Source organism: Podarcis vaucheri, assembly GCF_965113315.1.
Source record: "Podarcis vaucheri genome assembly, chromosome: 6".
NCBI lineage: Eukaryota > Metazoa > Chordata > Lepidosauria > Squamata > Lacertidae > Podarcis > Podarcis vaucheri.
Window position 1 is genome coordinate 38,012,877 of NC_138764.1, and position 27,964 is coordinate 38,040,840.

The 27,964-nt window shown below is 44.1% G+C and overlaps 1 protein-coding gene and 1 long non-coding RNA gene across 19 annotated transcripts in view; one reads left to right on the forward strand and one right to left on the reverse strand.

The window, feature by feature from the left end:
• On the forward strand, positions 1-27,964 carry LOC309535256. The gene is made up of 3 exons (XR_014221157.1): positions 1-85; positions 23,228-23,253; positions 27,828-27,964. It is a non-coding gene; the product is annotated as an uncharacterized lncRNA (long non-coding RNA).
• The window catches only part of ADGRL2 (adhesion G protein-coupled receptor L2), a 246,900-nt gene continuing 244,718 nt past the window's right edge, over positions 25,783-27,964 (reverse strand). For 12 of the 18 annotated variants that reach the window (XM_082228074.1, XM_082228062.1, XM_082228073.1 and 9 more), the window contains one exon: positions 25,783-27,226. In XM_082228074.1, the coding sequence (XP_082084200.1) occupies positions 26,472-27,226 (755 nt within the window). In that variant the 3' untranslated portion in view covers positions 25,783-26,471. The remainder of the gene's footprint in view (positions 27,227-27,964) is intronic. The other 6 variants (XM_082228067.1, XM_082228068.1, XM_082228070.1 and 3 more) reach the window with 2 other exon arrangements.

Sequence of the window (27,964 nt, forward strand, 5' to 3'; positions counted from 1 at the left end):
GCCTATATAAAAGAAGGCTGCTTCCCCTGGAGCTCACAGCCATTTTGTCTTACGAGCTGCAGGTGGACTTCTCTTCTATTCCTTGGTATGTTAACCAGCAATTGCAAGGCAGGGCAGGGTGGGGCAGGACGGTTGGTGGCCAATTTTTATTCTTCATCTAGCGCTGAAGTGATGATGATAATGATAATAATAATAATAATGATTTATTTCTACCCCACCCATCTGGCTGGGTTTCCCGAGCCACTCTGGGCGGCTTCCAACAAAAGATTAAAACAACACATTAAAACACCAGTCATTAAAAACTTCCTTAAACAGGGCTGCTTTCAGATGCCTTCTAAAAATCAGATAGTTGTTTATTTCCATGACATCTGATGGGAGGCTATACGCTATCATTGGTAATGAGGGGGAGGGGTGGTTTAGTAATCTGGCAACCCCTGGTCAGGTTTAAACTTTCAAACTTGTTTCGCCTGCACAGAGTTCACTTTTCATAAAGTAGCAATGGCATATGGTTGGAAGCTCTTTGTTGGGGTCTTCAGGGTTGGCTGTGGGGGCAGGTTGGCGGGAGTTGCACTGTGGTAGGGCTGTGGACTGTGGTGGAAATGGCATTGGGCAGGATCAACATAGTATTTGGGGGGGGCTAAGGGGAAGATTGACCACTGCACCCCCACACTGTTAGGAATCTGCACCTTCGTTGCCCAGTGAGACTTCACTTGCTTGGCTTGCACCACGGTGAGGTTCAACGCTGGCCGACACCCATGGAACGAGTTTGGGGCAGATCCATTCCATCAGCATGGGCCTTGTGGAATGAGGAACTGATCCTGGGGCCCGATGCCATGCCAACCTATCACCATTGTGCAGCCTTTTTATTTTGCTGCTCTCATGGGTCTCGTAATGCGTCTGCCTGGGCAAAAAGAGTTCAAGGTGATATCCAATTAAGCAGTTCCATTAGCAATAGAGTTTCTGTTTGTGCAGGAGGTAAAGTCCTCTCCTCCTGCCTCCCCCCCCCAAACCATGTACTCTCCCCAAATCTGCTCCGGAGGACTGTGGGTAAACCCAGAACAGACTTGGAGAAGGTGAAACAAACCCATCAGGTGAGGGCAGGAGGCTGATGTAAAGTTTGTCTATGTGAAGAGATTCAGGTGTGCAGTTTGTGAAGAGACGGAAGGAGAATTCGGACAGACCCTTTCAAGCATCAGAATAATGTGTGAGGAGGCCACAAAGACCCACCAACTAGCCCCCAGCCCCAATTCTGTGACCAGGCAAAGTGACTCTACATGGGTTGACAGTGCCCTCAGAGCCCCTTTCATTTCTTGCCCAATGTTCCTGCTTTTCTTTTAAAATGAAGGGGATGTTTGTTTGTTTGTGTAGCAGGGATTCCTTCTCCCCCCCCCCCCAATCTGCGCTTTAATTGCTTTGGAGGTGGAAGTCTATTTTGGGATGTTGTATCTGAACAATTCCAAGTTTTTCCGCTGGTAAATGGGTATTTTGTGGTGCTCGTGACAGTTGCTTTGATTTCCAAATGTGCCTCTGGACCTGAAAAGTTGCACTGGGTGGGGAACTGTTCATGTGACGTGTTGTTATTTTAACTGCACTATTTTTGGCATTTTTGTACTCTGCTCTGAAATATTACAATGTGAGTGGTCAATCTTTTCCGATAAAAAGTAAACTTACAAATGTACATATATAGGAATCCTCCACGCAAGGTGATGTGACAAAGATCTCCCCTTGTGTGGAGGAGCCTAATGTGGTATTAACTGGCATCTGTCTTCAAAAAAAAGTTGTGTTTGGCATAATCTTCATGCGTACGCTCAGTATTGGAACAGGGTCGAAGGTTAAAGGTTTTGCTCAGTGCTAGGGATAGATGAGAAATTCAGTTTTGTTTGCCTCTTGATAAGGAACAAGGTAACTTGTACTTCTCGAACCAAACATAGCTATTTTTCTCTGAAATGTGCAGTAGTTCTCCAACCAGAGTGTTCAAAAATGCATATATGAGGAGAAAGCGTGCATTATAGTGCACCTGTTAGTGAAAATAGCATATATAAACATGCATTATACTAGGGGGGGGCAAGTGCCCAAACCACCTAAAAATATGTGTTTATTAAGAAAAGTTAACACTAAAATGCTGATGAATTTTCATGAGGATTAGAATTTTTTATATATTATAATAATCCTCAAATTGCTGTGGAAATGTGGAAAACAGGATTGAAGATTGGAAAAAATGAGAAGCTGAGAGAAATGGAAATTGGCAGGATTGCCCCTTTCTAACTCAGCGCTTTGACAGGCCCCTGAAGAATGATTTAACCTTGCCCTCCACCCACCCCCGTTTATATTGAGCATCGTCTTTTAATTCTGCACTCTCTTTGAACATCCAAATAATTTTACTGCTCCACAAAGGCTGCTCTTGAACAGAGGTGACTTCAGGAGCAAGTCACTTACTTTAATTTCTAAACATCTCTGTGCAGAATGTACCACTGTGCCTATCTTCCTGTTCCTGTCCAAAACACATGAACAGCTGGTGTAACCTGTCCCCATTTGATCAGTGCCTCCCAGTTTATTTTCCGCTGCTGGTAAACAACCCCTGGAACATGTTTGTATCCAGAATGTAAAATTAAACCTTAATTTTGCCTTTCTGTTCCATAGCTGGCAGAATCCTTTAATTAGACACAGGAAGAATGTGCTGGGCATTCTCATTCTCTCTCTCTCTCTCTCTCTCTCTCTCTCTCTCTCTCACACACACACACACACACACACACTTTCTTTCTTTAACTCTCTAACAATCCCTGTGGAGGCAAGTAGCATTCAGGAAATAGACAAAGAGGAATCTAAGGTAACAAGCAGGTAATGTTAAGAGCAGAGCAAAAGTTCATTGGGGAGAAGGAGCAAAAGCTTTACCCCTTTGGTGAACAAATACTTTCAGACAGGTATTGATCTAAGTCGAGGAGGAAAAGTGTTCGCCTGCCATCATGAAATAGCGCTTATTAGGGGTGAAAAATGCAAGAACGAGGTTACAAGTGGTGAAGAGAGAAACTAAACATTTGTTTGTGATCAAGAGTTTGGGAGAGGGGGAATGAAAATATTTTTTCCTCGCTAGTAGCCCGGATTATAGAAGGGCAGGAGAGCTCCTACGGTTAAGGAGAGCGGTAAAAACGGGTGCCGGTCATTATAAGCTTATAAAAATGGTGTGTCTGTAAGTCATTCTGCCCACTGCTGATGTAAGCAATAAACAGGCACAGGGCAACTCGCTAGAGCTTTCCTCTAGCAATACACAAAGGTTGGTATTTAACTAAGCAAGTGGACCAATTTCCACTTGTGCAGTGGGGCTTTCCCCTCCCCTCATTACCCCATGTGCCCCCTACACCATCCCCAAATCTGCTTCAGAGTGTTGAGGGTCAACAGATTTGGGGGCATCAGCCTTACTTTGCTGTTTCTCAGCTTTGTAAAACTTGATCCCACATGAAATAGCCTTAATTCTGATCTTTAAACCAGCAGTCATTAAATCCATACTAGATTTTTGGCACCTGCTAAGGACATTCTTGTTATGCCTACCCAGATGCTTAGAAAGGCTAATGTGAATTATAACCTGTTTTAGTATTTTAATTTCCTGTACATTTTAATCTATTTTACATATTTTCTGATTCTGTCTTTTTGTAAATCGCTTTGCGTTTTTTGTTTTTTAAAGAATCAAGGGGTGTATAAATTTTATGAAATAAGTAGTAAATAAATCCATGCATCCGAACATAGGAATACAGTGGTACCTCGGGTTACATACGCTTCAGGTTACACACTCTGCTAACCTAGAAATAGTGCTTCACGTTAAGAACTTTGCTTCAGGATAAGAACAGAAATCAGACTCCGGTGGTGCGCCGGCAGCAGGAGCCCCCCATTAGCTAAAGTGGTACTTCAGGTTAAGAACAGTTTCAGGTTAAGTACGGACCTCCGGAACGCATTAAGTTCTTAACCCGAGGTACCACTGTATTGTAAAATATCATTTTTTTCTCTCTTTAAATACTAAGAAATACACTGTGAGGAACATATGTCAGGCAGCCATGACTAATCACACCTCTGTGGCTTGTCTGCACTGTTTTGGTTTCCACATTGCATGGTCTTCACTGGAAACCTCAGGCATGTTGGGCATCTGGAATCGCCAAACATGACTTCTTCCAAAAAATGCCTTGAAGACCTGTTCGAGTGAAATGCTGGTGCAGGAGGAAGTCACAAGAGACAGCCAAAAGCTGCCCCCTCCATCACTTTTCCTTGCTCATGTCCTCAAGACACACAGGTCAGACATGTTAGCAGATGCAACCTTGGAGAAAAGTGTGTAGGTGTTTAGCTACATCATACAAGACGCACAGCTGTTTGGTGAAACTGTTTGGAAACTGCAGCTTGTCTAACAGTTTTGGGACAAGGGTCGCTTCATTCATTACCGCCAAAGACTACACATTTTTTTTTTTTTTTAAGAATAGCAAACACCCAATTCTGGTGTGAATCAGATTCATGTTCTTTTTTTCACTGCACCAAAACATAAACCTCTCCTGGGGAGGTTGCAAAGTGCTTCCACAATGTATATACAGCTACACCACTGCTTCACCCACCTGAAGCATAGTGTAGAAATGAGCATGTGAGGATTTTCAACTTGTTCCCTTGTGACTTGGGAACGGCCTTACTCTCAGCGGATCTGCACACTGCAAATATTTCCTTCTGCTGCCACTTTGGCGCCACATCCGTATTGGTTCTTCTCAAAACCAATATAGAAACGAAGCAACACTCACCCTTCTCCCTCCTCCCCAAAGTTCCAGCCACAAAAGGGTGTCTCAGACCAAGAGTACCCCAGAGCATGTACAGAGTGCAACGAGGGAAAGTGAGTAGAGAAGGGGACTTTGGGCTGAGCTCCCATGATGCATGGCTCCCCGCCATCCACTGGTTAGTGTAGCTGTCTCAGGCAGGAAAGGTTTCATATATAATGCAGGATTTTTGGATTTTAAGCACCCAAGGACTTAAGCATTCAAGGATTCTGTTATGTGCATAGTGTTCTAGTAGCTTTATATGTACTATTTCCTCCTAAAGAGACAGCTGGTCAATAAAAAAATCAGACCATTGGTTTGAAGGCAACTACCTGAAAATTTCAGATAGTCGAAAACACAGCGGTGAGATGACTAGCTGGGGTTACGTTTAGAACTCACAGAGGCCCTGTTTTATAGCAGCTACCGTATTGGCCCGAATATAAGCCGCACCTTCAAAATTCAAGGGGGGGGGGGAGAGACAATACCTGAATATAAGCCGCTCCCTTAAAATTCTGAAGGCACTCACACCCGTTCCGTTTTACCGTAAAAGTAATTTTTTGTAAGGTTGTGAAGTTAAGCCACACTTTTAACTTTTCATGGTCGGAATTTGGAAGGAAAAAAAAGTGCGGCTTATATTCAGGCCAATACGGTATGTTGATTTCCAGTTTTGGGGCCCAATTCAAGATGCTCACATTAGTTTTCTGAAACCCCTATATGACTTAGGCTCAAAGTATCTTGAAGACCACCTCCCTCCCTACTGACACCCTTGGGTGCCAAGATCAGCAGAGAGGGCTGCTCTTGATTGTTCCACCACTCTCAGAACTTCAGAAGGTGACAACTCGGGAGAGGGCATCCTCTGTAGCAGCCCCTTAAGTTGTGGAATTCCCACCCCAGAGAGGTTCTTCTGCCCTATTCATTGTACAGCTTGCATTATACTCTGAAGACACACCTCTTTACGTTGGGCTTTGACACCTGAGATATTTGGACGCACCATATTCTAGTCCCAAACTGTCATACCCTCCAACAGGATAGGAACATCCTATTCCAGAATAATAATAATTTTACTATTTATAGCCCATCCATCTGACTGGGTTGCCCCAGCCACTGTGAGTGGCTTCAAACAAATATTAAAAAAATGTAAAAAATTAAAAAAAACTTCTACAGGGCTGCCTTAAGATGGCTCGGGGATTTGGATAACTCCATACAATGTCAGCATTTCTCCAATGAAAATGTGGAATGGTCACTTTAAAATGTGAAGGTTCATTATTGCTTCACAAGTTGTGTATGTCTTTAAGGGCCAGGGCCAGGGCAAATAACGAGACCCAGTCTTACAGCTGTGAAACATAGCAGGTGCTGCTGAGTTGTGTTAATCAAGCTGTGTCAGCATTTGGGCATAGTATATAAGGAGAAGCACCTAGCTCTCCCATGGTGGTTGCGTCTGGTTTGTTGTTGATGTATTTAGTGTATAAGGAGTTTTTGTTTTTGTTATTAAAGCCTTGTTTAAGTTATTTTTGAGTCCCTTTTTAATGCATGGTCTCCCCAGCAAGCTCTCTGCGGCGCTACTAAACTGCAAATAGCCAACAGAAAATAGGGACGTTCTAAGGAAAAGTGGGACATTCCGGGATCAAATCAGAAACTGGGACTGCTTCTGTAAATCCGGCACTGTCCCTGGAAAATAGGGATACTTGGAAGGTCTGCTGTTTTTCATTTTGTAGTATTAAACTGCTGTGATCCTATGTGGGCCCTTATGGTGAAGAGTAGATAATAAATCGAATTACCGTACTAACAATGGCAACAAATTTTCCAAAGGAAGAGCACAAAACATGGCATTTGGACAACTTCGCCTCTGTTTTTTGTTCCTGGGGCTGACTAGTTCCCACTAACCTTTACGTGGGAATTGACTGCTTCTGGTCAAGCCTCCCCCTTTTTTCTGCAGTTTTGGAGCTGCTGGGAGTAGCTGCCTGTGAAGTTGGGAGCCAGCTTGCTTACGTACCAGAAAATGTGCACAATATTTTGTCATTTTCCCCCAGCTGTTTTATCCTTCCTCACCTGTTGAGAGGAATGTGATTAGGCAATAAGCATTAAATTTACCAGCCGAGCTGCAGAAAAGAACACAGGGGCGAGGAACAGTGTTTGCGGCGCGATAAGCTAATGAAACGCAGGGGAGAGCCACGGAGATGCGCGGTGAGGCCCAAACCATTTAGGTACAGAGCAGTCTGCCTAACTCTTAACTGAGTAGGTAGAGGATGAGATTGTATCTGGAAAAAGAGAGAAAAGGGAAGGATCGGTGTGTAAAGGCTCTTCTCTGACTTCCTGAGCTGAAGTTAAGCAAACTTTTGATGGAAGAACAATATGCTTGTACCTTCAGGGCTTGGGAATTCTTGCTTTGCAAATATTTTTGCAATGATCGCATTTGCAGTGACGTTATGAATTTGTGCTTATTTTTCCTTTGACCAGTGACTTGTTGTGGTTGTTGTTTCAGACTTAACTGTTGCCTTGTCCATGTCTTAACATGAATCTGGTGTATTAAAGCCTCAGTTCCCTTTGTGGCATTTTGAGTTCTTTCCCCTGCTCCCTGAAATGCCCACACAAAGTCTTAGCTGCAGATGAGCTCCTTTGCTGTTGGTTGACTTTCTGCTTCTCCCGAGGCTGCTGCTGGGAGTCACAGGGAAAGTCTGAAGTGTAAGGACAGGCATAGGCAAATGCAGCCCTCCAGACGTTTTTGGGACTACAACTCCCATCATCCCTGACCACTGGTCCCATTAGCTAGGGATGATGGGAGTTGTAGTCCCAAATCATCTGGAGGGCCAAGTTTGCCTATGTCTGTGGGAAAACGGAAGTGCTTTTCTTCAGTTTTATGTACACACGCAGCCTAAGGAATTGGTAAATACAGTTGAACCTTGGTTCTCGAACAGAATCTGTTACAGAAGTCCGTTCAACTTCTAAAAAAGTTCAAAAAGTCAGGTGCCGCTTTGATTGGCTGCAGAAGCTTCATGCACTAATCGGAAGCCGGGTAAGCTGTGTTGAACATTCGGGTTCCAAAGAACGTTTGCAAACCGGAACACTCACTTTTGGGTTTGTGGCTTTTGGGAGCCAAAACATTCAAGTCGCAAGGCGTTCAACAACCAAGGTATGACTGTATTAGGGGGGAAATTGAAAAGAGCCTTCTTCGATTGTGTTGTGAATAGGGGTAGGTTTCAGTTTGCATTTAATGGTGAACTTATATAATTTGCAATTTATGGAACTGTGTGTGAACCAAAATGTTGTCACATTTCTCTGAATGCAGTTCCGAATGCTCCAAATGCATTTTTCCAGCCCAAGTAACATGTATGAAGATAAACATACTGAGCTAGAGCAGAGGTTGAATGGCCATCTCTCATGGATGCTTTAGCTGAGATTCCTGAATTGCAGGGGGTTGGACTAGATGATCCTCGGGGGGGAAAGGGCCCAGGAAGAGAACTGAGCTGAGTGTAGAAGGGTCTGCAAGCGAGCAGCTTGTAGAGACACAAGGGTGTCTCTCTGGAGAGCTGAGTTGGGCAGTGGATTTTGCTTTTTGGAGTAGGTAAGCTAGTTTGCTTCCTTCTTTGCTCAACCTGCATATCTGTAAACAAATCTCATATGTTCCAAAGTGCCATAAGCCTCCGGCGACCTCCCTTAAAATGAAACCAATCCTGGAAAGCACTGAGCCCCCAGAACTTCTCGCCACTTAGGAAAGGTGCCATAGCAATCTAACACTTAAGAAGGTGGGTGCTCACACTTCCGTAATTGACCCCACATTTGCTCAGATACATATAACATACTTAAGGCTGGCGTTCATCTTGATAACCTCCAAGGGGTTTATAACGACCCGTCTGGAAGTCATAGAATCATAGAGTTGCAGAGTTGCAGGGCAAGCCCCTGCAATGCAGGAATCTCAGCTAAAGCATCCATGACAGATGACCAGCCAACCTCCTTAAAAACCTCCAAGGAAGAAGAGTCCACAACCTCCCAAAGGAGACCGTTCCACTGTTGATCAGCTCTTGCTGTCAGAATCCTCTTCGGAATCTCCCTTCTTGTAACTTGAAGCCGTTGATTCGAGTCCTACCCTTCAGAGCAAGAAAACAAGCTTGTTCCCTCTTCCATGTGGCAGCCCTTTCAGATATTTGAAGATGGCTATCCTATCTCCTCTCAGTCCCCTCTTTTCCAGGCTAAACATACCCAGCTCCTTCAAGCGCTCCCCATAAGGCTTCTTTTCCAGACCCCTGATCATGTCGGTTGCCCTCCTCTGCACACATCCTGGCTTGTCAACTTCCTTCTTAAGTTGTTTGTGGTGCCCAGAATTGGACATAGTATTCCAGGGCTTGAATTAGACACATCGAAAAAGCATTTCAGGAAAACACATTGTAAACTTCAATGTGGGAAATCGTGTTGGCGAAAGATGGAACCCCACAGCGCCATCTGGTGTCACAGTGTTATAACGCATATAAAACACTTTTTTCTTTACTAATGTAGCTGAGTCCCAGGTGTGATCTGACCAAGGCAGAATAGAGTGGTACTGCTACCTTCCCTGATCTGGACACTATACTTCTGTTGATGCAGCCTAGAATAACATTAGACACCCCCCCCCCCGCTGCATCACACTGTTGACACATGTTAAGCTTGTGGTCTACTAAGACCCCTAGATCCTCCTTTTCACATGTACTGCTGGTAAGCCAGGTGTCCCTCGTCTTATAGTTGTGCATCTGGTTCTTCATGCCAAGGTGCATGAAAAGCATATGCTCCCCTCCAGAGCTGGACTGCTCTCCTGAGTTTTCAGGCAGGTCTGTTTATCTGCATGCTGCTTAGCTCCTGCTCTTTTGGCTGTCAGACGGCCTTGAGGCCACTTTCCTCCGTGTTCCCACACCCGGAGGGTCCACTCGTGGCTTTCGAACATTAAAAGCAACACTTGCCTTTTCTCCATTTCCTTGTGGCTCCGGTGCTGAGTTTGCTTCTCGCAAGCTGCGCTATGCCAAGAGACATGTAATGAGCTGTATAACTTTAATTCAACAAATTGAATACATAACTTGATGAAAGGCAGGTATTTTAATTTAATCTTTGCCAGGCTGAGCTCTTTATTTTACTCTGCTCTCCTGCTGGCATCTCTGTTTGCCTTGCATTCAATCCTTCAGAGCTGACTCAAGGGCAGGATGCCCCAGGAACAGCAGGATGTCACCTTTTATAATGAATGAAACCCTTGAAAGGGTGACCTGGAAATGCTTTTGTTTTGCTGAGTTTCAGAATGGTAGCCACTTCACATTTGTATCCGTTAGACACATTGTAATTCCCCGAACAATAGGGCTGGGAGTTAAAACAGTGGAAGAGGTGGGTGGGGGAACCAAATTGCAATAAATCATGTTTTTATAAATCTGAGAAGAGAACCACACTCATGAATAAGTCCATCTGCTATCCATCTGCTTAAAGGTGAGGCTCGCCCATAGCCTTAGCATCAAAGGCAGAGGAGGGCATGCAGTCCTTCAGATGGCAATGAACTCCACTTCCCATCATCCCCAGCCAGCATGTCCAATGATCAGAGTTGACGGAAGCTAGAGGTACCACAGTCTGGAGGGTCATGATTCTTGAGCTAACGGGTACATGCACCAAGGCATGGTAATGAACTTCAGGCTTGCATAGCCTTCCCCACCAAACACTTGGAACCTTTAATGTGAACCAGGGTTTATGCCTATAAATATCCTGTTCATGCAGCCCGTCCATCACATGAAATAGGTGTGTGTATGTGAATGAGCTGATTGGAATGTCCTGGATAGCTCAGCTGGTTAGAGTGTGGTGCTGATAACCCCAAGGTTGCAGGTTCAATCCCCGTAAGGGACAGCTGCATATTCCTGCATTGCAGCCAGTTGGACTTAGGTGATCCTCAGGGTCCCTTCCAACTGTATGATTCTGTGATCAGGCTTTTGCCTATAATGTGTGCAGATTCCAGCTCTTATTAAAATGTCCACATCTCCAAAGGGTCAGGATGGATGAGCCCAAAGCTTTCTCCTCCTCCTGCCGTGGAAGCAACTTGGATACTAGGGTAACTAGTGGTTTTTGGAGAGGTTCACATCATGACATTTCAAGGCAATGCTGTTTGGTTTGTCTTGCTGTTTGCCTGCAATCCATACGTCATTTCATCCCTATCAAGGTCCACAGGGAGGAAATAGTGTCCTATGTCACCTTGGTCATAGACGAAATCCCATGAAATCATCCAGAATATTGTAATGCTGCAGCATACATAGAAAGGAACATTAGGTGGGGAACAGTCTGTAACCTAGGCAATGAGAGATGTTATGGTCAGCAGGGAGAGGGAGGTTTCGGAGAGTGTGTGTCTGTCTACATCACTTGTGTGAGAAGTTCCGTTAATGAAAGCTGGCTGCTGGCATGCCATCAGAACAAACTCTGAGGCGAAAGTAAAACCCGGGATCTGAACTCTGGCTGAGGCTCATAAATGAAACGGAGGCTCAAACTGTGCATTTAAGTGGAGTGACATTACTCTTTCCTCTGCGTTTTCAAACTCAAAGCAGCCTGGGCAGGCTCCAGGCAGTAAAAGTGGGCAGGCAGACTTAGCCCTTTCCCATCAGGCTCTTTTCCACGTCAAAATTGCACTCACTAAGCTGCCTTTTCATTCATAAATTAGGATGAGGGTGGTGGGATATGAGGACTACACATCTTCCTTTCTCTAAAGATGAAGTAATAGCTTGGGGAGGGTATTTTTAAATTAAAAAGGACCTAGGGGAGGTTTAGCAGCAAGCATCCCTAACCCTTTGAATTTTTTGTTATTGATTATATTCTCAATTTCTATGCTGGATGCTGCCATGAATGGATTTGACCCTAAAGGACAGCCTACGATACTTTAAATAAATTTAATAAATATGGCCGGCAGACTCCTAATCCAGATAACAACACCATATATGTATATCTACTCAGAAGCAAGTCCCGTTGAGTTCAGTGGGACTTAAACCCAAATAAATGGGCATAGGATTAAGAATCATAATGTGCCGTTTTGAGCCTAACTGTCTGTGTGCATTAAGCTTCAACAGGTTGGCAGCTTGAGGATGACTAATGGTGTTGTCTTTAAAGATGGGACGCGGTTGGTGCTGTGAGCTAAACCACTGAGCCTCTAGGGCTTGCTGATCAGAAGGTCGGCAGTCCAAATCCCCATGACGGGGTGAGCTCCTGTTGCTTTGTCCCAGCTTCTGCCAACCTAGCAGTTCAAAAGCATACCAGCATAAGTAGATAAATAGATACTGCTGCGGCAGGAAGGTAAATGGCGTTTCTGTGTGCTCTGGCACTCGTCATGGTGTCCCATTGCACCAGAAGCATTTTAGTCATGATGGCCATATGGCCCAGAAAGCTGTCTGTGGACAAACGCCGGCTCCCTCGACCAGAAAAGCGAGATAAGCGCCGCGCCCCACAGTCGCCTTCGACTTAACCATCCAGGGGTCCTTTACCTTTTACCTTTGTCTGTAAAGACAACAGAGAACCTGCTGAGAAAATGGACTTTGTGTGGAAGAAGCAGTGTAGAGTTTGGTGTGCTTGTCCCAGGCTCGTGACTGTCAAGTATAGGCAACCTAAGGCCTGGGGGCTGTATGCGGCCCAATCGCCTTCTCAATCCAGCCCGTGGACGGTCTGGGAATCAGCATGTTTTTACATGAGTAGAATGTGTCCTTTTATTTAAATTGCTTCTCTGGGTTATTTGTGGGGCATGCCTGGTGTTTTTACATGAGTAGAATGTGTGCTTTTATTTAAAATGTATCTCTGTTTATTTGTGGGGCATAGGAATTCGTTCATATTTTTTTTCTTCAAAATATAGTACAGCCCACCACATAGTCTGAGGGACGGTGGACTGCCCCATGGCTGGAAAAGGTTGCTGATCCCTGTTTATAGCGATGTGGCTAAAAGCTTAAAATAGGCAGGTTTGAATCTACGGGTACAGTCATACCTTGGGTTAAATATGCTTCAGGTTGAGCATTTTCAGGTTGCATTCCGTGGCAACCCGAAGTAACAGAACGTGTTACTTCCAGGTTTCGCCGCATGCGCAGATGCTCAAAATGACATCACACGCATGCGCAGAAACAGTGAATCGCGACCTGCGCATGCGCAGACACGAGTTGCATTCTGCTCAGCATGCAAACGGGGTTCCGGAACGGATCCCATTCGCATCCAGAGGTACCACTGTACTAGCCTTGTAAAATACATGTGGCTTGCATCCAACATAGCACTAAGCAACTGTCCTGCACTCCCCTCAAAATCTGCCCTCAGGAGCAATCTGGAGCAGAGTTGGGGAGGACATGGGGCGCACGCAGGCTGAGAAGAAGTGAGAAAGTCCCATTTCACAAGTGGAAATCCTTGAGTTGAGAGGATGTATACTTAGCACTATGCTGGATTCAAGCCTGATATTGAGTACCAAGCTCAGTTCTCAGTTCTGTGTCTTAACAAATTTGAATAGTCTTGTCATTCAGACAGCCTTCTTGCTGGCATGTTGCTGGCAGGTATTTTACCGCCGCACACAGCACCACAAAATCCACACAAGATTTTCACCACAAGAGGTTTGGAGAAGGGCTGCAGCTTAGTGGTACAGCTTCTGTTTGGCATGCGAAAGGTCCCAGGTTTTAATTCTGAAAAGCCAAAGCCTGCATACAGCAGTGGTCTGGGCTCCTAAGGCAACTTCCAGTGTGGCTACCTTCTCATGTTTTGTACCCTCACAAACTCCTCCCTCCCAGATCTCTTTAGATAACAAAATATTGAATCTAGGATCTCATCCGTTCTGTCAGGTCTATTGATTTTCTTCTTGAGGCATGCAGCCCAGTGGCACCTCAAGATCAAACCGTGCCATATTAATGGTCTCAATACTGCTGCAGGTAGTCTGAAAGAAGAGATACAACTCATCATTGAGGCACTGGAACCTAGTGGATGTTTCCTAATCTCTTCCTTTCTTTTTTAAAAAAAGTGTTTTAAAAGGTAATGGGATAAGAGATTTACTTAACAGAAGTGAATGCCTTCGGGTTAAAGTTGTTTGTTAAGAAGACTCAATGCAATTTATTATAGTTTAGCTTGCTTAAAAAAAATAAAATCCAGTTATTCAACTATCAGTACTGTCTTGGTAAATGGATAGCACAGAGGGGAGAATCCTGAATGAGCTCAATAACCTTTTCTTGAACATTTACCATCAAATGAAGCTTTTAAAAACGAACATAAAAGTAGCATGATTCGAAATTGAAGGATGCGTTAATAAAAACTCTTGACTCTAGAGTTAGTAGAAATAAATGAAAGAAAAGCCTCAACTTCTACAATTCAAGGAGCTCATCTGAAATGTTGGCTGTACAACAGCACCTAAACCCCGCCCCCTCTATTTCTTATTTTAGAAAATAATTATCAGTGTGTCCGTCCGTTAAGGTTAACAAACAGAGCTATGTTAGTTCCAAAACTAGCACAGGAAAAGAAAGCGGGAGAAGATGAGTACAGAAGACACAGCTGGGAAAATAGCAGATAAAGTCTTACAGGCGAGAATCTAGATCGGGGGAAAGAAGAGAAAACCTTCAATTACGGTTGCAAGGAATTTAGTGACATTAACAATAAAGCTCAAATCTGCATTCCAGGTTTGATCCAATATTATTAAAATGCTCTTCAAGGGCAATGAATGTTGGAGCTGTCTCCTTTCAAGAATAAGCTCTCTTGAGATACTCTTTCTAGAAAGATTCTTTCTTGAAGGACATGAACTCTGGGATTCAGGGCCTTTGAAATACGCTTGGCTTTGGGGGATCTTTCCCCCTGCAGAATAAATCCTAATTCAATACCAATTTGTAAGGTTCCTCGTCTGCTTCTGCTTCTCCATCCTAGGACCACTTCTAAAGTTAAAAGGTAAATGAGCCCGGACGGTTATGGGGTTGCAGCGTTCATCTCACTTTCAGGCCGAGGAAGCCAGTGTTTGTCTGCAGACAGCTTTCTGGGTCATGTTGCCAGCATGACTAAACTGCTTCTGGCACAACGGAACACTGAGACGGAATATGGAGTGCATGGAAATGCCGTTTACCTTCCCACCGCAGCAGTACCCATTTATCTACTTGCACTGGTGTGTTTTTGAACTGCTAGGTTGGCAGGAGCTGAGACAGAGCAACGGGAGCTCACCCCATTGTGCGGATTTGAACCACTGACCTGATTGGCAAGCTCAAGAGGCTCGGTGGTTTAGACCACAGCGCCACCTGTGTCCCTAAGGACCACTTCTACTCCCAACAGCTGGCAACTCATGAATGGTTAAGCTGGTGGCTCAGTCTCACTGCTTCAGGGCGCAAATGTATGACAGGCACCAGACATCTGACTGGTACTGCATGCCAGTGGTGAAATATTTTATAGGGGAACAGTTAGGGCCTGAGGTGCCAGCTTGTGAGGGTGACGGGGGGACGTTGCGTCTGTGAGGTCGTGACCTCCCAACATTGCACACGTGAGCATAGTACCTCCTCTAAAGCTGGGCAGAAGCTTCCTAGATTTTGGGAAGAATGTGCAGGCTTTTAATACTCTAATTTACTGGGAACATTTAGGGGCCTAGCCTAGTCCCCCTAGTCCAGTGACCACACACCACTGCTGCATGCAGATGTATTTCTGGTGTCTGGGACGTGGTCGCCACAATCCCTTAACTGTTTAGGTCCAGATGTTTGCCGCGGAACTTCCGTGTCAAGTCTGCTTGGGATCGCAACTTACTGTAGCAAATGGAACCTGACATTCCCACGGCTGTGTGTAGTGACGCAGTCTGCCATAACCCACATGCGATGGAAGCAGGTGCTAATTAAAATTGCAAGCTAGAGGGAGCATGAATTAAGGAGACAAAGAGCACAGAAGCCAGAACAGAATAATCTGTGAGCAAGTCTGCCTTGATTTTCTAATTCACAATCGCCCCAGAAATTGTTAGATGAAATGTACTTAAATACAGCATCTATCACTCCATAGAACAATCACCAGGACAGCATGTAATTAGAGCCCTCTTTAACTATAAGCAGCATGGGGCATTTTCTCATCTCCAGGCACTTGTCCCTGAAGTGATGGCGAAATCCCAGGCAATAGTGCGGTTTGAAAGATATGCTTCCTTCTTTACACCTCCTTACACACACACACACACACACACACACACACACACATATATCTGACACACTGACACAGAGACACCATTTCATAATTTTGAATTTTAATGAGACTCAATCATTATGGCGCAGTTCTTCAGCCACACTGGGTGCATGAATCGTGTATTGGAAAAATACGAGGCAAACACTCAGCATTCCATGTATTGTGAGATTCTACCGAAAAAGCACATTTTCACAATGTTCGACTTCCAAAACCTTTCACTCTTCATTTACCTCCCCTCCCAAAGCAAGTTTCTAGCCCTCTTGGCGATTGCATAAATATTCTTGAAACGGTGTGGTTAATTCATGGTGAAATATTGCTGCTAAAAAGAAAATATTCCCTAGTTAGGGGATGGGACTTTGTATAGCATATTAGCATTTCTAGTAACTACAGTGGAATCTCGGAAGCCGGATGCCTTTGAACTCGAACGTTTTATCTCCTGAACGAAGTGATTGTTCCAGTTTTTGAATGATTTTCGGAAGCCAAACATCTGACGTGGCTTCTGCTTGGCTGCAGGATGCTCTTGCAGCCAATTGGAAGCCGTGCCTTGGTTTTCGAACTGTTCCGGGAGTCGAACGGACTCCCAAAATGGATTAAACTGTCAAAAACCAAGGTATGACTGTAATAGAAGCAGAATGAATTATGTATAGATGAAAGTATGCAACACAAGATATGGGAAATAAGAGGCTAGATCACACCAACAAGGTTTTGTTCCCACAATGTCTGAGCAGTTGCTTATGGGAAGCTGACAAGGACAGAACACCTTAGCACTCTTCTGCATATTCTCCCTAGTAACTACTATTCAGAATAACAGTACCCACCAACAAAGGTACTGGAGGCTATATCCATCGTGACTATAAGACCACCTTATCCTCCATTAATTTTGGGCTAAAAAGGCCCAAATATTATAACTCTTTTTCCTCAGACACTTGTTCGGTTTGGCGACCCCTTTCTGCATCTTTTCCAGTTCCACAGTATCTCTTCTGAGATGCAGCCACTGGAACTTCACACGGTTTGTATAAATGTGCTTATGAATTACCGTATTTTTCGCCCTATAGGACGCACCTTTTCCCCTCCAAAAATGAAGGGGAAATCTGGGTGCCTCCTATGGGGTGAATGAAGGCTTTTGCTGAAGCTTGGAGAGGGGGAGGGGTCGGTGCGCACCGACCCCTCTCGCTCTCCAGGCTTCGGGAACACATCCGCAGCCTAGGCAGCCCTGTGGGAGGTCCCCCAGGGATGTCTAGGCTGCGGATAGCAGCCTGCCACCCAGCGTGAGAGGCGCCCTGAAGCAGAGCGCCCCCCCGTGCCAGGCAGCCATGGGCCAGCCCCACAAGCTCGGGGGACAGCAGGGAGGCGCAGCACCGCCATCCCGCTGTTCCTCGAGCTGGTTCGGTTTCCCAGACCTGCTTTTGGGGGGGAAATAAAGGAATTTTCCCCCCCTTTATTCCCCCCCCAAAAAAACTAGGTGCGTCCTATGGGACGGAGCGTCCTATGGGACGAAAAATACAGTAACTGTTGTTGTATCTGGGGGGGGGGGTACCCTGGTGCCACCTGTACATTGATTGCAGGTGTGAATAGCATAGGCAGAAGGCAGCCTCTTTGAGAACCATTTTTAAATGCTTGTGGAAGCACACACAGGCAAACACAGCTAAGGTTGGCTCTGTTTCATTGCTTCCAACTCCTGTCAGTGACGCATAGAATGGCAGCCTGTTTTATGGTCCTCTGAGTCAGTAGCCTTGAGGAACAAAGTTTGTGTGAGGGGGGAATAGGTGTTCTTTTGCCTCAGAACATCGAAAAAGCCTTACTAAGGAAAATGAGGCATGGCGCATTGCTAAGGGAAATAGGGGTGAGAGGGGCAATTAGAACACCCCTCACCAATGGTAGAATTCATGTCATACATCGAAAGCACCATGATACCACTTGAAACCAGCAGAGATTGGATTGCCACTTTTCAAGGATGCTGTAGTAGTGGCATTGCTGCATCAGCAGGGTCTAGAGTCCTCTGACATTCCTTCCAGTGCTGTGGGCCCTTAAGCACTGTACATTTAAAGCAGCAGCATACCACTTTAAATAGGAATGGCTTCCCCCAAATAATTACTTCTCAAAATTGTTAAGGGTGCTATGAGTTGCTAAAAGACCCCCGTTCCCCTCTCAGAACTCGCAGTTTCCAAAGTGATTTAACCATCAATGCCCCTTCCCAGAGAACTCTGGGAATTGTAGCTCTGCGGTGGGAATAGGGGTTTTCTAAGACTTACCAGCATCCTTAACAAACTACAGCTCCCCAAATCGTTTGGAGAAATCATGGCTGTTTCTTTAGATATATGGTGCGAATGTGGATAATCTCAGTCTGCACTCAGCCAGACCCCCCCCCCATGCCTGTCTTTTTGCTTACAGCCAGCCCAAGGGGTGCCCCTTCCACCTCCCCAGTCTGAGTTATGTCCTTGTAGAGGGAGGCAGATGGGGTTAAATTAGTTGGTTCCCCCGTTATGGGCTTCTGGCTCTGCTGATCATTGGCTCTGGGCTTTGCCTGTTGGCCTCCCTGCCTTCCACCCTACCAGTCCCAATGGGGACAAACCACCACCACTGCTTGTGTTGTTTGGGGTGCCCATACTGCTGCCTACCATTCTCACAGCATTTACTAGAATGGGTCAGAAATAGGCTTCTGCCTCCTTGGCAACTGCTTTCTCCAGTTTGCATCAGGGTGTAAAAGTGCAATAACCATCCGCCAAGTCGAGGTTATAAACAGATGTTACCTCCACTGTGCAGGTGGGGAATGAAGTGTTCGACTCCATTAAGAAAGCTTACAGCTAGGACTGTCTATAGAATTCCTGCAAGACGTGTCTTGTAAAGTTTCATTCAAAAATCGCTAATGACCGATTGCCACACAAGGTGCAGGCTTTTAACACTATGAAAATAGAAATGGATGAAGAATGCTATTCCAAATAAATGGCAAGCAATCTTGCATAGCACACTGAAAGCAATCTGTGTGTCACTAATGTAGCCACTAAAGCCGCATTAAAAGGCAATTTTTTAAGCAAACAAAGACATCTTTCTCAGGGTTTCCATGAGGTCAAGGTCAGATCTTTCTGTTTCTCCAAAGCAGGTAGAATTATGCCTGTAGTAAAACGAATACTTTTGCACAGTGGGCTTTTGAGCAGGCTTTTTCGCTCAATGGTAGACAGAAAAATACCTGGTTCAATAGCTGGAGTTCTCAGTTTAAGGACCAGGTAGCGGGTGAGAGAGGCAAACCATACCTGCAAGCCTAGTAAAGCCTTTCCCAAGCTGGTGCCCTCCTGATATATCTGATAACGTCCATCATTCCTTACCACTGACCATGCAGGGGTGGATGGGGTTTGGGAATCCAGAAAATCTGGAGGAAACAAAGTTGGAGAAGGCCGCCCTAGATAGCTGCTGCCAGTCAGAGTAGATAATATCAAGGTAGATGGAGAATGATTCTATCCTGGTCTATGGCAGCTCCTCTGTTATTGCCTGTTTATTAAAATATTAATGTGCCATCTTTTAGGAGTAAACTTCCTTACGGTGTCTTCCAATTAAAGACCTGAATATAATCACAGGTAAAAGAACAAAACCAGCAGCTAATGAGATGAGCAGCCAATCCAGAGTTACTGCAGTTTAACAGAAACCTAATCAACAAAAACCTCCTTCAGGCAATTAAGCCAAGGAGAAAAAGTAGATGTTCAGATCTTTCAATATTAGCCCATTGTTCCATTGGGATAGTGGCCTGTCCATAATGGTTGTTAGGGTCAGTGTTTGAAAAGAAGCAGAGACGTAATACAGTCAAAAGGGATGTTGGCATACTTTGGCATGCATAAAATACCTTTAAAAACAAAACATTTGAAAGTTCTACGACACACTATAGCATAAAAGTACCTTACAATTCATAGCTCATTTAATCTCACACAGACTTGAGGTAGGGAAAGGTGAAATGCCGCGCAATATTTTGTCTTTGTACCGAACAGCCTTCTATATCCATGGCCAGCCTGCACTGAAGAGAAAGGGCCCATTACTGGCTTGGCAAAGCCTGGGCGGTGGAAATTACTGGGGGAGCACTGAGTTGCGTTTGCCTGCTGCCTTGTGTGGGTGCAAGCAAGAGGCGGAAACAAAGCCTGTGAAATACTGTTCCCCAACCAAGCAATGGCAGGGCGAGGCAGGTGAGCTCAGAGAGGACACAAGCTGTAGTCAGATGGAAGTTTATTCCATTTTCACAATGCTTCCCTAACTGTTAATTTTCATGTTGTATTTGAGCCTTCACACACAGTGAAAGGCATTTTGGGAACTAATGTGGAATATATTGCAAGCGTAGCACTCATTTTCATACTATTTGCAAACACCCCCCCCCCCAAGAAGCAAGTAACGTGGAAGTGAGCACATCATCTGAAAGCTCAAATATAATGTGGAACTTAAGTTAGGGAAAAGTTATGAAAAGGAAATAAACTGCCATGTGACTCCAGCTACAGTGTGGTTCATTTCCACCCTTCCGATTCTTGAGATGACAACCAGCTATAGTCTTCCTGCCTCCATGCTGCATTTATTGTTTGTTTTTATGCAATGTTGCTACATAATGTTGCTGGAGCTCTGTCTGGTCAAGTTGCATGGAATCAATTTCAATCCGTTACCCCCGAGGATGTGGACAGGCTGCTTGGATGCGTGAAACCAACCACCTGTCTCCTTGATCCTTGCCCATCCTGGCTAATAAAAGCAAGCCGGGAAGGGCTGGGCGATGGGCTTCGTGGGGTGGTAAATGCTTCCCTCTGTGAGGGAACATTGCCAGATCCGCTGAAAGAGGCGGTCATTAAACCGCTTCTTAAAAAACCATCTTTAGACCCGGCCAGTATGGCCAACTATTGCCCAGTCTCAAATCTTCCATTCTTGGGCAAAGTGATTGAGCGTGTGGTTGCTGAACAACTCCAGGCACGCCTGGAGGATGCGGACCATTTGGATCCCTTCCAATCAGGGTTCAGGCCTCATCATGGGACTGAAACTGCCTTGGTCGCACTGGTTGATGATCTCCGGCGAGCTAGGGACAAAGGTGAGAGCTGTTTCCTAGTTCTGCTGGATCTCTCAGCGGCCTTTGATACAATCGACCATAACATCCTTCTGGACCGTCTAGAGGGGTTGGGAGCTGGGGGCACTGTTATACAGTGGTTTCGCTCCTTCCTCCTGGGCCGTGTTCAGAAAGTGGTGGTGGGGGATGAGTGTTCAGACCCTTGGGCCCTCACTTGTGGGGTGCCTCAGGGTTCCGTCCTCTCCCCCATGCTTTTTAACATCTATATGAAGCCGCTGGGAGAGATCATCAGGGAGTTTGGACTGGGTGTCCATCAATATGCAGATGATACCCAGCTCTACCTCTCTTTCAAATCAGAACCAGTGAAGGCGGTGAAGGTCCTGTGTGAGTGCCTGGAGGCGGTTGGAGGATGGATGGCGGCTAATGGATTGAAGTTGAATCCTGACAAGACAGAAGTACTGTTCTTGGGGGACAGGAGGCGGGCTGGTGTGGAGGACTCCCTGGTCCTGAATGGGGTAACTGTGCCCCTGAAGGACCAGGTGCGTAGCCTGGGAGTCATTTTGGACTCACAGCTGTCCATGGAGGCACAGGTCAATTCTGTATCCAGGGCAGCTGTCTACCAACTCCACCTGGTACGCAGGCTGAGACCCTACCTGCCCGCGGACTGTCTCGCCAGAGTGGTGCATGCTCTATCTCCCGTTTGGACTACTGCAATGCGCTCTACGTGGGGCTACCTTTGAAGGTGACTCGGAAACTACAGCTAATGCAGAATGCGGCAGCTAGACTGGTGACTGGGGGCAGCCGCCGAGACCACATAACACCGGTCTTGAAAGACCTACATTGGCTCCCAGTACGTTTCCGAGCACAATTCAAAGTGCTGGTGTTGACCTTTAAAGCCCTAAACGGCCTCAGCCCAGTATACCTGAAGGAGCGTCTTCACCCCCATCGTTCTGCCCGGACGCTGAGGGCCTTCTGGCGGTTCCCTCATTGTGAGAAGCAAAGCTACAGGGAACCAGGCAGAGGGCCTTTTCGGTAGTGGTGCCCGCCCTGTGGAACGCCCTCCCATTAGATGTCAAAACGATAAACAACTACCTGACATTCAGAAGGCATCTTAAGGCAGCCCTGTTCAGGGAAGTTTTTAATGTATGATATTTTAGTGCGTGTTTTTTGTTTCTATGGAAGCCGTCCAGAGTGGCTGGGGAAACCCAGCCAGATGGGCGGGGTACAAATAAAAAATTATTATTATTATTATTATTATTATTATTATTATTATTATTATTATTATTATAACTTAGTTTTCCTTGCCTTCCCACTAAGTTAAATGATCCTGGTTAAGATTTCCCCAATTCGAGATATGCTGTGGCTATTAAGAGTTTTGCCTTCAGAATAAGGTTCCGTTCCATAGATGCTTTTTTCTTTTCTATAAAAGGTGACAAATACGTTTCATAGATTACAAACAAGATCTCAAACTAATGTCAAAGTCATTAGCAAGGAGTAGCTGATGTCCTCCTCCTTTAACTACAATGATTCCTTGTGGATGCATACTCCCTCTTTGTTGCAGCGCTCTTGTAAGCGTTGAATGCTAGGTTTTTACAAACCACACACCCACACACACCAAGCAAAGCAATATATCATTTCCTTACCATTTTCTGAATTTTAGTTGAGCATTTTGTTTAGTTCCGAATTTCCTTGTAACGCCGGAGTACTCATCCCAGCCCCATGGCAATAAATAAATTCTGCAAAAACTATAGCAGAGCCATTTTCTCGCACTATTTATCCATGGTGGTTTGTGTAATTAAAAAACAATAACAATAAGAATGTTGTATTATTTTAAGCACATCAGACTAACTGCAGATTTCTTTATAACAAAGGCGGCAAAAAGAGAGAAACTATTCAGTTAGTTAGCATCCTAAACAATCAATGAATAATAGAGCATTAAATAAGTGATCACCAAACGAACGCAACTCTTATGAATTAAATATGCCTGTAAATTCTGTTTTGTCTTATCTGTTTCCATCTGTCTTTTCCACTCTTCCTTTTCTGTTCTTTTTTGTTCATCTAGCTTCTAGCACGGATGTTTAACTTAATCTTGTTTAGCATCATATATATTGATAATTTCTCTACATAATTAATAGCAATTGTCATAATAAGAAACAGCTAACAAAAGAATTGTATAATTCTCAAGCCTTTATCTGCTCACTTCCTTTACATAGTTCTTTTGTTGTCAGTTGGTATTGACTGGTACAGCAGCGGTGAAGATTTGAATGAACGGTCTTTTTTCTCTCTTTTGTAGGCTCATGGAAACCAGTTGTATATGATGTAAGTACACTTTATTTATTAGCTGGACTTTGTTGTTACCCCCAAAGAGCTCAGGGCACCTTGCAACACATGGCTTATGAGAATTCATTCTGGTCAGTTCACAGGACCAGATCTGCTAACTGCATCATGTGCCTCTAACATTCTGCGCTAACGCTCAAACAATGCGCTACCAATTGCATTCCTCACATACCACAATATGGCAAAACTTAATAGCCATAGGTTGCATCTACAGAAAGACTTTATCATAATGAAGAAAGACTTGGACAACTGGTTGTCCTCCCAACAAAGATGTTCATATAAGATGCTTTGGATACTAATGATTCCCAGGCCCTTAAGCACAGATGACAGCTGTGTCGTAATTCTAGCTTATGACCCATATTAATTTATGGTTTACCCCAGGGGTCAGCAAACTTTTTCAGCAGGGGGCCGGTCCACTGTCCCTCAGACCTTGTGGGGGGCTGGTCTATATTTTGAAAGGGGGGGAAATGAACTAATTCCTATGCCCCACAAATAACTCAGAGATGCATTTTAAATAAAAGGACACATTCTATTCATGTAAAAACACACTTATTCCTGGACTGTCCGCGGGCCAGATTTAGAACGCGATTGGGCCGGATCTGGCCCCCAGGCATTAGTTTGCCTACCCATGGTTTACCCCATATAGCCACCAAGTACTTTGACTATGAAGTGCACACAGACGTAAGGATCAAGGAGGGTGCTTTCCTTGCAAAAAAATTAAGGCCAGGTGAGCTTAGGAAGTCATTCTGATCTGAAGCAATCATGGGGGAACCCCTAACTTATGATAAACCTCAATGTGCATTTGCTGGTCCTTCCTTAGGCATGCATAGCAGCTAAAAATCACAAAAGCTTTCTTTTGATGAAATCCCATTAATCAATATGTAAAGGCCATTGGGAAGTTGAGGAACGCAAGCCAACGGCGCTTCTGCAGAACTTCCTGGTGGATTGTACCAAATAGCTGTAATTAAGGAAAATGCTGGCAAAATGAATATATAAAAGTACCTGTGTGAATTTGATTTTTCTAACAGTTGGGGTTGCAACAACAAAAGTGGTGAGCAGGGAGGGAAGAATGCAACAATTTAGCAAAAAACCAGTATAATATTTAAATCCAAGCTTTTGCAAATGAGAACCCGGAATCTCGAGTAATCTATGGGCAATTTAGTGAAAAGGAATGAACAGACAGTTCCAAAGTAGTGCGTCTGAAATTAAATCCCGCTTCATGCTATAAAGCTTTGGGCAAAGTATCAGCTTCCTGCCTCGATTCCCCATCTGCTAATAGTAGTAATAACAGAAACGCTAATTTGCATATCACAAAAGACTGTTGTGATTTACCATATTTTGCAAGGCCCTGAATATTCACGGCACTCCTATAAATGCTGCAATATTAGTATTTTTTCTCTCCCTGCGACAAGAGCTTATCTTTATCACTAATTATAGCCATATAATTACAGTTGCCTGAAATATGACTGCAGAGTTTGCATCCTTTTTTTATTTTTAATAAATCATATTCCTATTTGAATTTTTAAAAAATCTGTTATGTAAATGGAGGAGGCTGCCGAACACTTTTGTAACAGAGCTCATGTTTCTGATCTTGATCATATGTGACTATGACTAGAATATCAAGTAGCAGCAATGACCTCTATTCAATAGAGATATATAGGCAGCTCCTACACCAGACCTCTCCATATAAATTGAGAACTGTAAGGGAGTGATGCTAAGCTGAATTTAGCCAGCTCACACCGTGAATAATCGAGCTTATGACTCATATGTAAGAAAGAGCGTTTTACCTATTTGGAAAAAAAATTCACATTTATTTACTGTCAAACAGGTGTTAAACTTTACATTGGATATTAGTGATGGGCTCATTATTAACAGGTTTACACAAAGGGATTGAAAAAAAAAGCAAAAAAACCCTGAAACAATGTACATTTAATTAGATCTTTTGTCATAAAATAAATTAATTACTGAATATAGGCAGGAGGAATATGGAAGAGTATTTATGTTTTCTCTTAGCTTAAAAAGGTCAGGCACCTTTAATTCATTAGTTTGTTTGAGATTCACTAGTATGTCTGTCCCTTTGGCCACTTCCCTTCCTTTCAGCCTTCCTCAAAGTTAAAAGAATGAAAAGGGAAGTGATTTATAACCTGATATAGATTTTTCTTTTTTAAAAAAACAACAACCCAAATTTCATAGTGTGCAAGGCATGAAATTAATTGGCGTCTAAAAGAATTCTGCCCGGAAAAAATATATATGTTCTTTTGGCAATAAGAAATTTAAAACATAAGAAGAAATACTAACGTCAAAGCAGAGCACTGTTTACAGTGAAAAAGAAGTGAAAATGGATAGAACTTTTAAAACATATTACGCTACTATGAACCAAGTGTAAAAGTGGGCCGGGGGGGACGGGACGGACAGCTTGTAGCATATGTGCAACCAAGAGCGTTTTCACAATATTTTCTTCAAACTCTTTAAAATTATTTTAATGACAATTATATTTCTGTTTGGACACAAATGTATTTATTTATTTATTTAACCCTAGCAATAGAACAAAATATAATTTCTTTAGCCATTTTTTTTTCATGAGAACAGTTCATTGTACAGTTGAGGAAATATATGAAATAAGGCCTGTGGCTTGATTGCTAGTGGTTAGACAGGTTTTCAATCTTTACCTTTATGGAAAAGATTTGCAGTGAACCGCAAACTGATGCAGAATCTCTCTCCTGCTTTTTGCAAGTCTTGTCAGGAATAGTAAGGTACAGTAAATTTGTCCCACAGGATTTTAGCGCCTACGTCTTGTATATAATACAATGCAGGCCTACAAAAAATGATGCAGCCATATTTACAAATTTAGTTCACAAACTGCTGCAGTAAAATGGCTGGAACGGTGTGTGTGTGTGTGTGTGTGTGTGTGTATTTCACAATCTCTTTTACGTCAGCAGCAAGATATCTTAAAATACCTTGATGGTATCTCTTTTTTTCTGTTTGTAACAAATAATTCTTTTAGTATACTCTGTGTATATACAAAGCTTTGTTTTATAAAAATTCACAGAACTGCAAGGTCCAGTCGTCTCCTTTACACGGGAGAAACCACAGGGACAACAGAAATTGTCGCTTCGAGCAGATATGAGGGAGCCTGCATGGGGCCAATTAAGTCTGTTTAATACTTGCAATGTGGCCTTCAGTATTCCTTTGCTACACTATTAAAGGCTTGTCACTAGTTGCATTTGTCCTTCCCTAACGTCCCCTTCCGGAATACATCCTTCCTTGTTAATGGGAATTATATAGCCGTCACTATTGCCCCTGCTGATTTGATAGTACATCTGAAGCTGATGGCCAGCTCCAAGGTTTGGCATGCTCTTGTAGTAAATGTCCTCATTCTCACTCCTCCTGGAGGGAGAGAGGTCTTCCTCGATGTCGGGACTGCTCTCCGGGTAAGGAGAGTCTCTGAGGTTGGGCATGCTTGTGTACAGAGAGTCTCTGTTGGGGGACTGGAGGTGGTCTTCAACTTCAGCAGTCAGCTGGGACACATAGCTGTCTGTTCCTTCCGTCTTCACTTTCTTCTGTGGCTGGTACAGAAGGGAGTGAGTCCGTTGGGGAATCAGAGGCGCCTCCAGTTCCTTTTGGTGCAGCTCCAGGCCGGCGTTATCACTGTGCATCAGAGACGAAGCATCTGCTACAATGGCGTCGTCTTCGCTACTGCTCCCGCCGATCACAGCTTTGATTGGCAATGTGCGCTCTAGGTTGTGGTTCTTGCTGCTGCCCCGCAGGTTGTTGTGTACTAATTCCGAAATGATCATTTTCTCAAAGGCGGTGTCATTCAGGCTTAGCCCACAGTCTACAACTTGCACGCTGTCGTTGTAGTCTCCGTTGCGTAAAGAGTAGCTGTTGTTGAAATTACCATTTAGCGGTAGAGTATCCATGGCACTTGTATCCCTGGCATTGTTCAGTGAATGTCCTGAAACAGAAAAGGGACATCTTCGGGTTATTGCCGACACCAGAGCCCAACGTTCTTATTCTATAAAGGTCTTTAATGTGGTTCAGGACAAAGTAGTACTTGAAAGTAAGACTCGAGGAGCGTGAGGGGGACGGGACTTCCCCCAAAGTGTAAGGAGTTACGCACCTTATAGAAGAGAGAGAGAATTTTACAGAGTAATACTGCTTTTCCGTGGAGCGTCAATGATACTTTGAATTTAGGAATTTGAAAACAAATGGAAAAGGTTCAAATGCAACAATTTAGCACCCAGTTGTATAGCTCTTCCCTCAAGGAAAAGAATGGTCACTCCATGCGCTTGCATATGTAATGCAAAGCAATTTATTCATCAACATTTATAGTTTTAGTGCAACACCATGATTCGGGGGGGGGGGGGGAGATGAACGCAACATAATTTGTCCTAAACAACACTAAATTAAAAAAGAAAAAAAAGGAATCAGGTCACATACGAAACAGAAGGCAAATGTGTAACAATAAACCCACGTAACTGGCAAGCAACTATTTTAATATATAGCATTTCTAACATTTCCTCTTGTGTGTGTGGTTTTTATTTATTTATCTGAAGATGGAGTAAAGAAAAGAATGGAAAAAAATGGACAAGTACATAGATTTCATGTTAAGCACAGACAGCCACCTCTCACACTAACAGGGATTGAGGCCCACAAGCACCATCCAACAACACGGAAGACAGCAGGTGGAATG